Source organism: Schistocerca gregaria, chromosome 3, assembly GCF_023897955.1.
Source record: "Schistocerca gregaria isolate iqSchGreg1 chromosome 3, iqSchGreg1.2, whole genome shotgun sequence".
Classification (NCBI taxonomy): Eukaryota; Metazoa; Arthropoda; class Insecta; order Orthoptera; family Acrididae; genus Schistocerca; species Schistocerca gregaria.
In genome coordinates this window covers 268,430,555-268,444,256 of record NC_064922.1, presented here as the reverse complement: position 1 = coordinate 268,444,256, position 13,702 = coordinate 268,430,555, and the positions used below count along the sequence as shown (strand labels likewise).

The 13,702-nt window shown below is 45.2% G+C and overlaps 1 protein-coding gene across 10 annotated transcripts in view; it reads left to right on the top strand.

Moving 5' to 3' along the window:
• LOC126353945 (6-phosphofructo-2-kinase/fructose-2,6-bisphosphatase) overlaps nt 1-13,702 on the top strand; it is a 348,716-nt gene that overhangs the window by 248,890 nt on the left and 86,124 nt on the right. For 2 of the 10 annotated variants that reach the window (XM_050003232.1, XM_050003234.1), the window contains exon 1: nt 11,184-11,415. The exons of 6 other annotated variants lie outside the window; for them this stretch is intronic. In XM_050003232.1, coding sequence (XP_049859189.1) covers nt 11,199-11,415 — 217 coding nt within the window. In that variant the 5' untranslated portion in view covers nt 11,184-11,198. Of the gene's footprint in view, nt 1-11,183; nt 11,416-13,702 lie in introns of those variants that run through there. 2 more of the 10 variants (XM_050003235.1, XM_050003238.1) reach the window with 1 other exon arrangement.

The window sequence follows — 13,702 nt, the reverse complement described above, 5'->3', positions numbered from 1 at the left end:
ATAATTATTTATGCAGGCAAAGTGATATCGCTGTCTTAAAGCAGTATCTGACGAAACAAATAAGTAGTATATGAATGTATGATTTCTTTCTCTGTCGTTGAGTGAAGCAGATTTATATGTAGGAACGCAGAAAATTTTCCAATGATATTGATAAATCAAATGAAACTCTATGGTTCCAGAGACATTTTTAAGTCTCAGACTCCTATGATGTATATATGCAGACGGAACCAACGAATGAAAATTTGTGCCGAGGTCGGAATTCGAACCCGTGTCTCTTGCTCGCCAGGCAGATGCGCTAACCACTATGCCACCCTAGGACAGCCTCCAGGCCTTCGTACAAATTTTCATTCGTCTCTTTAGTCTGCATATATACGTCATAGATATTGATAAACAAAATTATAAAACTCGGAACCATAACATCAGCAATAAAAACTGGAGAGTTGAAAAAAAACGTATCGACTATGTGCACTGCCTGATCAAAAGTATCGGGTTGTCTTACAGTGAACATTAATATGGGGTACGTCTACGTGGTTACTCTGCATTTCACAATCAAGTGCCTGTTTCATCGAACCACCTTCAAGCTATTTCTCTACTGTTCCATGAGAAGGTCCTATCGCAACAAAAAACGCCATTTTTGGATGACTACCACTCCAGTTCGCGTGTCTTATCCGGGGTGTTCTCTCCTCTATTTCGTGATACATCCCTAAGTATTTAGTTGAATTTACAGCCTTTAGATTTGTGTGATTTATCGCGGAACCGAAATTTAGCGGATCCCTTTTAGTACTCATGTGGATGACATGCACTTTTCATTATTTAGAGTCAATTGACCCTTTCGCACAATACCATTATCTTGTCTAAATCATTTTGCAATTTGTTTTGATCATCTGATGACTGTACAAGACATTAAAAGAGAACATCAGCTGCAAACAATCTATGAGGGCTACTCAGATCATCCCCTAAATCGTTCATAAGATCGGGAATATCAGATGGCCTCTAACACTACCTTGGGGAATCCTCCTGCTTTATGACGGATTGAAACTTGTTGGGGACACTTCCAATGCTGTGTCTGAATGTCTGTGAGAGAATGGCAGCCCATTCCTCCTTAAGAGCTGAAACTAGTGAAGGTAATGATGTTGGAGGGTGGGATCTGGAGTGAAGTCAGCGTCCTGATTAATCCCAAAGGTGTTACATTGGGGTTAGATCAGGATTGTGGGTAGGCCAGCCCAGTTCAGGAATGCAGTCGTCCGTAAACTGTTGCCTCACGTGTGTTTCTTTTCGGGAGTGGTATACGCAAGCCCCCTATACTGATCAAATCATTGGCAAATTACACTGAAAAGTCAGAATCTTATCACAGCTGCCCACCGCGAAACTGAAAGACGTCTGGTGGCCTTGCGGGCACCTGTCGTGGTAATTAAAGTGGCTGAAGAACGGTTGAAACAAGAAGTAGGCGATAAGCTGTTGGACGTCCACATCCCATCACAGAACGTGGTCGGAGGCTTGAACGCTCTGTAGAGCAGGATAGGCGACGATCTGCGGCAGATCCGATGACAGAGTACAATGTTGCTGCAAGCACAAGTGTTCCCAGAGCGCACTGTTCAATATGGGTGACCGCTGTAGAAGATCCCCGTGTGTTCGTATGTTGACCCGACTTCATCGTTAGTTACGACTTCAGTGGGCATAGAATCATCAAGATCGGATGGTGGGTCAATGGAAACCTGTGCCTGGTATGACTCGTGCTTTTTTTTTTCGCAGGTGGTCATAGTTTGTGCGGATCGTCTGTCATCCAGGCGAACATCTGCTCGAAACATAAACACCACCGCATACACAGGCCGGTGGGAACAGTATTATGCTATGGGGGACATTCACCTGGGCTTCCATGGGACCTAGAGTGGTAATCGAAGGCACCACGACAGCTGTGGGCTATGTGAACTTTATTGCGGATCACGTTCATCACTTCATACTCGGATGTCTTTCCCGACGGTGATGCCATCTTTCACAAGCATAAGTGTCCATGTCACTAGATCAAAATCATGTCACAGTAATTTAAGGAGCGTGATAGTGAATTCACGTTGATCTCTTGGCCACCAAATTCGCCTGATCGGCTTGACCCGATGGCACACATCTGGGACATTTTTGGTGAGCCCGGTCCGTGCCTGCAAACCACCGGCCCATAATTTACAAGATTTGTGTAGATATCTGCTGCCACATATCTCCCGAAAACTGCTTAGATCTTGACGAATCCACGTCACGCGGAATCACAACTGTATTGCGTAGCTAAGGTGGACAAACACATTGTGAAGCAGATGATATTGTTTTGGCTGATCAGTGTAAAATGATATCTTCGTTATCGTTCTTTGAAGTCTAAAGAGCAACATTACGTTACACTGTTGCAAGCGGAGAGGTGGTTCCGTGAACATCGTACAGAGGACGTACAAAGGTTCTTACAGAAAGAAAGGAATTCGAAAAATGGGAATAATTTTTTGTCCTGGGACCGAAACGTAACTTTGAACTTAGGCGCAGAGCTCTATTTTTGTTTTAATTAACTGCGTGCCAGAATCGTTCATATCGAAAAACATTTTCACGATGTAATGAGGTGAACGTCGCCCTCTGGTGTGGGGTTTCTTCAGAGAGTAAGGAGTAAAAGTCGACGGGTTATCTGCCAGCAACACCAAAGCAGTCCATAGTCTGTGAACTGCGCTTGACACCAGTATCCGCTTACGACATAAATCTACAGCCCGGGGCGTCTCTTGGTAACACTTTGAAGGTTTTTTCGAGTTACAGCTGCTTGCGAAAAGGCCACTGGGTGCAAGTCCAGGGCTTTGTCGAAAGTACATGTTGGGGTAGCTACTGTTTATCTGTTTAAATTGTTGATCATGGTGCTTGAATATTTTTTGAAGTCAGGTAAATAATTCTGAAACCGACATTACGGGCCGCCCAATGTTGTTCAAATTCCTCGAGGCAGTAGGTCGAACTGAAAAGCGAGGACGTTAACAAAAAGTGTTCGATTCATCCATAACGAGCCCCTTCGTCTAACAAGTATGTTTATTTATTCGAGTTGGGCAACAAAATCGTAGCTATTCTCTAATATTTCCCTTACATGGCTCCAAGCGGCTTCTTCATTTGTTCGAACCTGGGCAACAAAATCGTAGCTGTTCTCTATTGTTCCCCTTACATGATTCCAAGTAGCTTCTTCTACTTCAAAGGACTGAAAGTACCATTGCACTGAATGTTTCTAGTCAGTTAGTTGCTATTATTCAAAAGTGTTTTCCCCTAAGCGAAACGCCAGCCTAGTACAATAATTGCGTATGCTAGGTGGAATAATGTGCACAGCTTGAAAGTTTTAACTCTTTTTTTTTACGCCCAGTGTAAGAAGAAACCAAGTTATGTATCTGTACATCTTTTAATGTGTGTCTGCTTACTTGAACGTCGATAACTGTCTGAAATTGGCCTTGGTTTCAAAGAAAAAAGAAAATTTAGAATATAGCTATGGTGCTCTTTACTCCTGCTGGTTCTTATTCCGTATTTTCCTGACTAAATTTTGTATTGTGAAAGGATATTAAGTTCTCAGACAATCTTCCGTGAGCAGTCTTTTTTTTTATTTTCTCTGCTGCTTGACTTCATGTCTAACGTATTTGGTTGTCGTTCTGAGTATCACCATAATAATTGGATCGTCTGATTTTGGTGTGATCATACAGAGCCACTCTTCTGATTTGTTACTTCACCATATTCCTACGATTGTATTTCAGTGCTACATTTTGAAACTTTTGTCAGTGCACTCATTTGGGAATAGTTTAGTAGAGTGTGAAGGAGTTAAAGTGAATGAAAATAAGAGAGCAGTTCGGTATTCCTGCATTGTTTTGTCATCGTTTCGGAACGTCGTTGAGTGCGCCGAAAGTTCGTTCGTTGTAATCGTAATCGTAAATAATGTCGTACGCGAGCTTAACTTTCGCTGGATATTATCCTAGCTCTTGGTGTTCCGCTGTTTTCATTGCGATTCAAAAATTATTGTTTTATCTGTAATACATTTCCTTTTCAGGAAAACCTATCGCAAATGCTTACATTGGAGTGGAGCGATTTGTTCGAAATGTTTGATATTGGGCCATTGTAGAGTTTAAAAGGAAAGTTATTAATAGAGCAGTCAAAACTTATTCTGTCGGTTAGAAATCTGTTTACTGCGAATTCCGGTGAGAAGTAGAACTCCACTGACTTTGGCGCTAGACTGCTTGCTTCAAGTAGCTTTGGCTGCGGACGAACGACCGTGGGTGGAGTTACGAACGCATGTGTAATTTACAACCAAGAGTAGCTATCGGTAGCAGTATACTTGAAGTTCAGACATCTGTAAACACTTGGAAGGGAAAGTAAACGATAGTACCCACACATGTTACAACAGCGCTGGTAGCCAAATATTTGTTCGCCTCTTAACATGGATGAGGTAGCTCTTTCAATTTGCTACGTAATGCGTTGCTTTCAGTACTTTGTAGATAAATTCTTCATCAAAATTTAAATTTTAATAGTGTGTTATATGAGGGGCAGTCAAATGAAAACCGAATACCCACCACAACAGGACCATGGAATGTTTCCTTTCAAAATTACTCACCAAACGCGTTAAGTCATTTATCTCACTAGAAGAGACGATCAGTTTCTGTTTCGTAGAACGCGGTCGGCCGCTGACGGATCCACAACCGCACGGTCTCTTGCAGTTCCTCGTCCGACTGAAATCGACGTCCACGCAGGTCTTTCTTCAGGTCGCCAGCCACGTGAAAACCACGCGATGAAAGATCGAGGCGGAACGGAAGATTTTGCAGTGTTTCCCAGTCAAATTATTGAAGCGTAGCCTACGCCCTAATGGCGGTGTGGAGGGCGGGCGTTATCATGCAACAGGATGCTTCCGTCCGGCATCATTCCGACAGGCCGAGGACAAACGAAAAAACGAGTAGTGGGAGCATCCCACACTTCCACCGCCAAACAAATCAAAAAAATTCAGACAAGTTCTTGTAAAGTCGTAATGACTTTCATCTCAGACTGGGGGCTCTTTGCTCGACGAGTTACTCGGGTTTGGAATCACAATCAGTGCGTAGCGTTATGAAGACACTATGGAGAGATTGCGAAGCGCCGTAAAGTCAAAACTCCCAGGAATGCTATCGGACTGAAGCGTCTTCTTGCTCGATGACGACCGCCCCCACACTTCCACTCGGACGAAGATTACACTTCAGCTATTTTGTTGGGAAACACAGCAACACCCACCGTACAGTCAACGTTTTCCTCCGTATGATTTTCACATCATTGGCGATCTAAGGAAGTCATGGGTGGACCTCAGTTTTCTGCAGGAGGCGGAAGTCTGAGAATGGTTATGGTTGTGGATCCGTCAGTGACCGATCGCGTTCTATCAAACAGTAATTGATGACCTCGTCTCCCAGTCGGTTCAAATGGTTCAAATGGCTCTAAGCACTATGGGTCCCCTAGACTTAGTAACTACTTAAACGTAACTAACCTAAGGGCATCACACACATCTATGCTCGAGGCAGGATTCGAACCTGCGACCGTAGCAGCAGCGCGGTTCCGGACTGAAGCGCCTAGAACCGCGCGGCCACATCGGTCGGCCTCTCAGTGGGATAAATGTCTTAAAGCGTATGGTGACTGCTTTTGAATGGAGCCACACCATGGTTCCATTGTGGCGGGAAGTCGGTTTTCATTTGACTGCTCCTTATGCAAGTACATGAGACGTTGATGTCATAACGCTGTTTGCCGTAACTTAAATTCAGACCATGTGTGAAAATTTCTGCTCGCATCGTCGTACAGTCGCTTCAAAGAGCAGCATTCCAAGCTGCATTGGCGTGGCTAAACTGTTCAGCATTCACGTGCAGACCCAACGTAGGCTACGCACGCTCCGCAGGCGTGCCTGAATAGGCATTCCGGGACGGGGTAAACAAGCTCCGACTTGGCTCCGCTGTTTCAACGTAGGACTGTTCAGCACCGACCAACTGCGTCTCTACAAAGAATTCGTGACGCAAGAGTACCAGTATCCAAGTTGCGAAACGCTCCTGGCTTACATCCGCTATTATGCTGGTGGTGATTATGCTCAATGTCAGTCATAATATTTAACAATGTTTTGTCCCTGGCAAGTGTATATAGGAACGTAGCTGATGGAAATAAACAAAACACACACACACACACACACACACACACACACACGCACACACACACAATGAACAAGGGAGACAGCGCAGTACGCACATGTAAAGTCTGTGTGTCTGTGCTCCAACATCTGGCACTGAAGTCTTCCTCAGTCTTACCAAAAATTTTCAACAGCATCAAAATAGAACCTCTACAATATTAGGATCATCAAAATATCAAATAGTGTTCGTTGTTTGCTATGATATTGCACTGAGAAATACATCTACATCTATACTCTGTAAGCCACTGTGAAGTGCATGGGCGCTCCAATATGGTTCAAATGACTCTGAGCACTATGGGACTTAAGTTCTGATGTCATCAGTCCTCTAGAACTTAGGACTACTTAAACCCAACTAACCTAAGGACATCATACACACATCCATGCCCGAGGCAGGATTCGAGCCTGCGACCGTAGCAGCAGCGGGGTTAGTTAGGTTTAATTAGTTCTAAGTTCTAGGGGACTGGTGACCTCAGAAGTCAAGTCCCATAGTGCTCAGAGCCATTTGACCCATTTTGAAGTGCAGGGCAGAGGGTACTCCCCATTCAAGAGTTTCTCCTCGTTCTAGTCGCATGCGGAGCGCGAGGAAAGTGCCCGCTTAAATGCTTCTTCGCGCTTTGTAATAATTGTCTAAGCTTTTCTTTGAGTACCTATGGGATCGATAGGTAGGGAGTTGTATATGCCACATTCCTAGCTTAATACAGGTTCTTGAAACTTTGTAGGGATAGCTTATGTCCACGGGGTCTTCATGTGCTTAATATATACCAATCTTACTTTATTTTGTTTTCCACCCACTTACCCTAGTCGCCTATTATCTCGCTCATGTCTCGCGGAAATAGCGATTCGTTTGTGGTCCGATTAGTTAAATCAGCGTTGGTGGTGACGCCAATCCAATTCTTCTCTTATGCATCTCTTCAAGGCAGACTGTTTACTGATTGGGACATGCATTAATGGCAAGTTCATCGTTCAGAGTTAGTTTTGATGTACATGTCCGTTTCTTAGTAATTTTTGAGATCTTTCCAAGTCGGAAAGTTTTATGTCGACTTCTCTAAGGTAAATCGTGATAATGTAGGCTAAGTGAACATGTACAGTCACGCAGTTGTCTAAATTGTTGACGTAAGTACAAGAAAAATGCATGTCGGACGTGGCCTTATGGGCGACGTTCATATTTACCGCGTCGAGCAGTATAGCTACCGTTTAACACTGCTATTACTTTTTATTTCAGAGCGCGGAAATTACTCGCATTGAGTATCTTGAGAGACAGTTCTCGTGCCTGTCTCGACCACGGGAGTAAGCCAGCCAAACTATACGCGTTATATCGCGTGCGTTACTAAAAGCTCCGTCCGAACGGGCCCCGGGAGGCGAAACGGTACCGACCGACCGCCGAGTCGTCCTCCGCCGATACGCGCCACAGGATGCGACAATGAAGGGGCACGTTACCAGCACACAGCTCTCCCGGCCGTTGTCAATTTTCGGGACTGGTGCCGCTACTTCTCAAGCAAGTAGCTCCTCGATTGACCTCACAAGGGCGGAGTGCATCTCACTTGCCGGCAGCACTCGGGAGATCCGGACTGTCACCCATCCAAGTGCTCGCCAAGCCTGACAGCGCCGAACTTCGGTGATTTGACGCGTACCGGTGTTACCACTCCGGTAAGCGTCTACATTACTAACTTCGTCTTTAATATCGCTGTCGTGGTATTTGGTCCAAAGCCTAGGTTGATGCAGCTTGCAGCCAATCTATGTTGCGTAACATCTTCATCTCAGCACAGTTGCTACGACTTGCATTCATTTGAACCTGCTTACTGCAGTAGAGTCTTGGTCTGACCCTACAGTTTTTTTCCTCTTCCTCCGCCAGCCCCCCACCAATGTCCCTCCATCATTACAGCATTAAACTATTGCATCACGCCTCATGATGTGTCCTAGCAACCAATTCCTACTTTCAGTTAAGTGTCCTCGACTCGTTTCAGTATCTCTTGATTGATTATTGCACTGTTTAACGTCTATATTTCTTGCAAAGCTCACTTCAGCCATATTTTGCGGAAAGGCATTGTAACACTTAAAACTGTGTGCTTTTTTTCGGTAAAGCTGTTCGTGCTATTGTCAGTTTGCATTTATCTCCTCTTTAGTTCCGGGATCGTCACTTATTTTGCTGCCTATGTAGCAAATCTCGCTTACTACTTTTAGTGTCTCGTTTCCCGATTCCTTCGTCACCACATGTTTAATTCGAGGTAGACCTCCCGCCGTGTATTACTTTTGTTGAAATTCATCTTATAAACTATTTTCAAGACAATTAAAACTTCAAGGGCCTTTCTGGGATTCTAAAGTTCGACGAATAACATGGAGGAAGCGGAACTTACATACAGAAACCAAACTGCAGTTCTAAGAGTCGAAGAGCGATAGGGTCCAAACCTATTCCCCATGTTATTAAATCTGTGCGCTGACCAAACAATAAAGGGAACTAAGAAGATATCTGCGAAGGGAATTAAGGTTCAGCGAGAACAACAAAACCGTTTTCGCATGAAATCAACGAAAGGAATCACTCGTGAGTTCCAAAGTGCTGCCGGCCGCGGTGGTCTCGCAGTTCTAGGCGCGCAGTCCGGAACCGTGCGACTGCTACGGTCGCAGGTTCGAATCCTGCCTCGGGCATGGATGTGTGTGATGTCCTTAGGTTAGTTAGGTTTAAGTAGTTCTAAATTCTAGGGGACTGATGACCACAGATGTTAAGTCCCATAGTGCTCAGAGCCATTTGAACCATCCAAAACGCTGCCGGCTGTTCAGCTAGCGCAGTGACAGTGCGTAGGGAATTAAAAACAACAGCATGTAATGGCCTAGCAGCTTCTCATAAGCAATTCATTTCTGAAGAAAATTCTAAGTGACGCTTGATATGGTTGTAAAGAGCACCGCCACTGGATTGTGTATGACGGTAAACGAGTGATTTCGAGTAATGAGTCGCGCTTTACCCTGTGACAATGCAGTGGAAGGGTTTCGGTTTGGCGAGTGCCAGGAAACGTTACCTGTCATGTTACGGCATTGGAACCTTCTTCGTGGTTCTGGTGTGGCCACTTCACTGTCTTAAGGAAATGCAAAATGCACAAGACTATGAAGACATTTTACAGCATTGTGTACTGTATGCAGTAGAGGAACAGGTGGGAGACAATGTTTGTATTATCATGACAGTGCAACCCTCTCATAAAGTAGCATCTACGAGGCAATAGTTTGTGGACAATAGCATTGCTGAAACGGACTCTTCGGCCCAGAGTCCCAACCTAAACCTAGTGGAACACCTTGTTGATGAGTTGGAACACTGAGTTCGCCCCCAGACACCAGCGGCATCTCTGCCGACACCGGTTTCGGCTCATGAGGAGGCTGCCATTCCTCCACAGACATTCAGACCCATCACTGAAAAAATAGCTACACCAAGAAGAAATGCAGATGATAAACGGGTATTCACTGGGCAAATATATTATACTAGAACTGACATGTGATTACATTTTCACGCAATTTGGGTGCATAGTTCCTGAGAAATCAGTACCCAGAACAACCACCTCTGGCCGTAATAACGGCCTTGTTACGCCTGGGCATTGAGTCAAACCGAGCTTGGATGGCGTGTACAGGTACAGCTGCCCATGCAGCTTCAACACGATACCACAGTTCATCAAGAGTACTGACTGGCGTATTGTGACGAGCCAGTTGCTCGGCCACCATTGACCAGACATTTTCGATTGGTGAGAGATCTGGAGAATGTGCTGGCCAGGGCAGCAGTCGAACATTTTCTGTATCCAGAAACGCCCGTACAGGACCTGCAACATGCGGTCGTGCAATATCCTGCTGAAATGTGGGGTTTCGCAGGGATGGAATGAAGGGTAGAGCCACGGGTCGTAACACATCTGAAATGTAACGTCCACTGTACAAAGTGCCGTAAATGCGAACAAGAGGTGACCGAGACGTGTAACCAGTGGCACCCCATACCATCACGCCGGGTGATAACGTCAGTATGGCGATGACGAATACACGCTTTCAATGTGCGTTCACCGCGATGTCGCCAAACACGGATGCGACCATGATGATGCTGTTAAGAGAACCTGGATTCATCCGAAAAAATGACGTTTCGCTATTCGTGCACCCAGGTTCGTCGTTTAGTACACCATCGCAGGCGCTCCTGTCTGTGATGCAGCGTCAAGGGTAACCGCAGCCATGGTCGAGCTGATGGTCCATGCTGCTGCAAACCTCGTCGAACTGTACGTGCAGATGGTTGTCTTGCAAACGTCCGCATCTGTTAGAGATCGAGACGTGGCTGCACGATCCGTTACACCCATGCGGATAAGATGTGTGTCATCTCGACTGCTAGTGATACAAGGCCATTGGGATGCAGCGCGGCATTCCGTATTACCCTCATGAACCCACCGATTCCATATTCTGCTAACAGTCATTGGATGTCCACAAACCCGAGCAGCAATGTCGCGATACGATAAACCGCAATCGCGATAGGCTACAATCCGACCTTTATCAAAGTCTGAAATGTGATGGTACGCAATGCTCCTCCTTACACGAGGCATCACAACAACATTTCACCAGGCAACGCCGGTCAACTACTGTTTGTGTATGAGAAATCTGCTGGAAACTTTCCTCGTGTCAGCACGTTGCAGGTGTCGCCACCGGCGCCAACCTTGTGTGGATGCTCTGAAAAGCTAATCATTTGCATATCAGAGCATCTTCTTCGTGTCGGTCAAATTTCGCGTCTGTGGCACGTCATCTTCGTGGTGTAGCAATTTTAATGGCTAGTAGTGTAAAAGCGAAGGGTGAAGACAACCCATACCATTGTACACTACTAAGTTTTTGGATACTTTTGATCAGGTACTCTCTCTCTCTCTCTCTCTCTCTCTCTCACACACACACACACACACACACACACACACACACACACACACACGACGGGGCACAGGTTTTTACTGACTCAATCCGACCGCAGCAAAAGCAGCTGCGGCGTGGGTCGGTTTTTACGCAACGCGTCAGATTTAGCCCGTGGATGCGTCGGGAGAGGTGGCGGATGCTGCCGGCTGGCGCCAGGCGCGGGGTACGCCCTCCGAGCGTGGCGCGCTATGGCCGCCGAGGCAGCTGGAGCTGCGTTATCCGCTGCGGCGGCGGCAGCAGCAGCAGCAGTAGCGTCCGGACCGCCGGCGTGTCGCTAGCGTGTACCTGCTCCGCTCCGCTCCGCTCCTCACAGCCACCGCCACACCTGCCGCGTGAGTCCGTCGCTCAACTCGTCTTCCCTCTGTGCTGCGTACTTGTTTGTGGCCAGTTGCGTCCTTACCGTGTCTGAACGACGTCGTTCTTTCGAAAGCTTCTTTCACATGATTTGCTCGTACCTTGCACAAGAGTGTGTGCCTCGCGTACAAACAAAGCTAGGCACTTCACATGCGTGATATCCGTCTCCCGCGTGATGTAGTTTATTAATGACAAAAATTAATTATCAACGACGTTAGTAGGGTTGGTGTTACACCGCAGTGTTTCACTACGTGTACTCCTATTGGCCAGCCAGTTATGGGGTAACCTAAAGTTTACCTTGGAGTCTGAAACACGGCGCAACATTTCACATTAAAAAGCATTGACAGAGATTAAACAAGTCATCAACGACAGATATAAGTCCTACTACCTACCAGGTATTGAACTCGTGCGCTTTGAATCCATGGGCTTGCATTTTACTGCTGAGCTTTCGAAATCTTCCACTTTTGTCGTCATAATTATAATCAGATGATACATACGTATTTAAATCGCTCTCCTGTCACTTTTCATTTGTTCCCAGGAACTATAACAAGGCATAGTAGACCTATATGCTATAAAGAAAGTGGGCAGTTACGTACGCAGAATATCTAAGCATTCTTTCTACGCCTCTCTTACTAATACCATCTCATTGGCGCTTCAGATAGTGATTTCTGCCCTTCTGACTTGTGTAATATTAAAAGAAAGTGACGGGTAAAATGCTAGTTATATGGTCAGTACAGAAATGAACGCCGTCTTTCCCATGTCACTACGTCGTCGTCTTTAGGAGGAATTTTCAGATGATTTGCTCGTATCTACATTTGGAGTACGCCTCACATGTTCGAAGGTATCAGTTTCCCCGTAGGCTACATTGTATTAATGAAAAACATTCGCAATCAGCCACAGGTACTTTCGCAATCTTCCGTCCTGTCGTCACAATCAGTGACAAGCCGGAGCTGGCCGGAGTGGCCGAGCGGTTCTAGGTGCTACAGTCTGTAACTGCATTGCCGCTACGGTCGCAGGTTCGAATCCTGCGTCGGGCATGGGCGTGTGCGATGTTATTTAGGTTTAAGTAGTTCTATGTTCTAGGGTACTGATGACCTCAGAAGTTAAGTCCCATAGTGCTCAGAGCCATTTGAACCATTTTTACAAGCCAGAACCTCCCACCAGATGGCACACATGTATTTACATTGCTCATCTCCGAAGTTTACAGTATTTCTCGCAACTGTAACAAGATATAAATTAAAACAATTACCTCTGTCAGTCGCTTCTCTCCCCCCACGACACATTTCGGGGGCTTACTCCCTTAGTTTCGGATAGATCAGTGCATTACATTAGAAGTTTCCTTTTTTCGGTTGTAGCCAGTTGTCTGTATTGTCATTTCTTTCGCTACAAATAAGTTATTATTTGTTACCTATTACCATAAAATGGCATATAAGTCATACATTATAAAAAGCAGCATTATTACAACAAAGCTAGTTACAAAAAGTTTCCCTTCCCGCTTAAGAAACTCAGTCACCTGGACGATTGTCCGATCTAGGTATCGGTTTCATTTCATTCATTTCTACCTACAGACACTTTCGCTTAAAGAGAACGGAATTTGATGTCACAGATCATCATGCAATTACTCCCCGTTATTTTACCTATAATAAAAAATGTTACAGCTCTCTCTCTCTCTCTCTCTCTCTCTCTCTCTCTCTCTCTCTCTCTCTCTCTCTCTCTCTCTCGGAAAGTGATAATAGTTTCAATGTATTGGTTCTTATCCTTGTCTTTTTTCCGACTTTATCTTTCTGTTTTTGCCTTCTCCTTGAAGCTTCTTCATGACTACCACAATCGCTGACCTGCTTCTTACACAAACTAGGTTAACAGACTGTCTTCCAATGAAGTATCATTTAGTGTGTAAATATTTCATTTCAGTGCAATTACCTAGCAGAAAACATTTAACAGCCAAACATTAGAAACCTGCTTGCGAGAACCGCAAAAAAGCCAAACTTGGTGATATATAATTGTGAGTTTGAGATGCATGCTACTTTTCCTACCTGAGCCTAGTGTTTGTTATTGAGTGTAACTGCTGCCGCCCTCCTTCATTATATAGCGCACGCACCTGTGCAGCAGCGAACGCGTAAGAGCTGCGGGAAATTTCACTGTTTATCATGCAGATTAGATCATTGACTTGCTAAAGCTTGCCTACCTTACCTAATTCCTCTTGTGTGTTTCCGCTTTAATACCAATGTACACGGTACATAGCAATGTAGAAGGTGAACAGGTTGT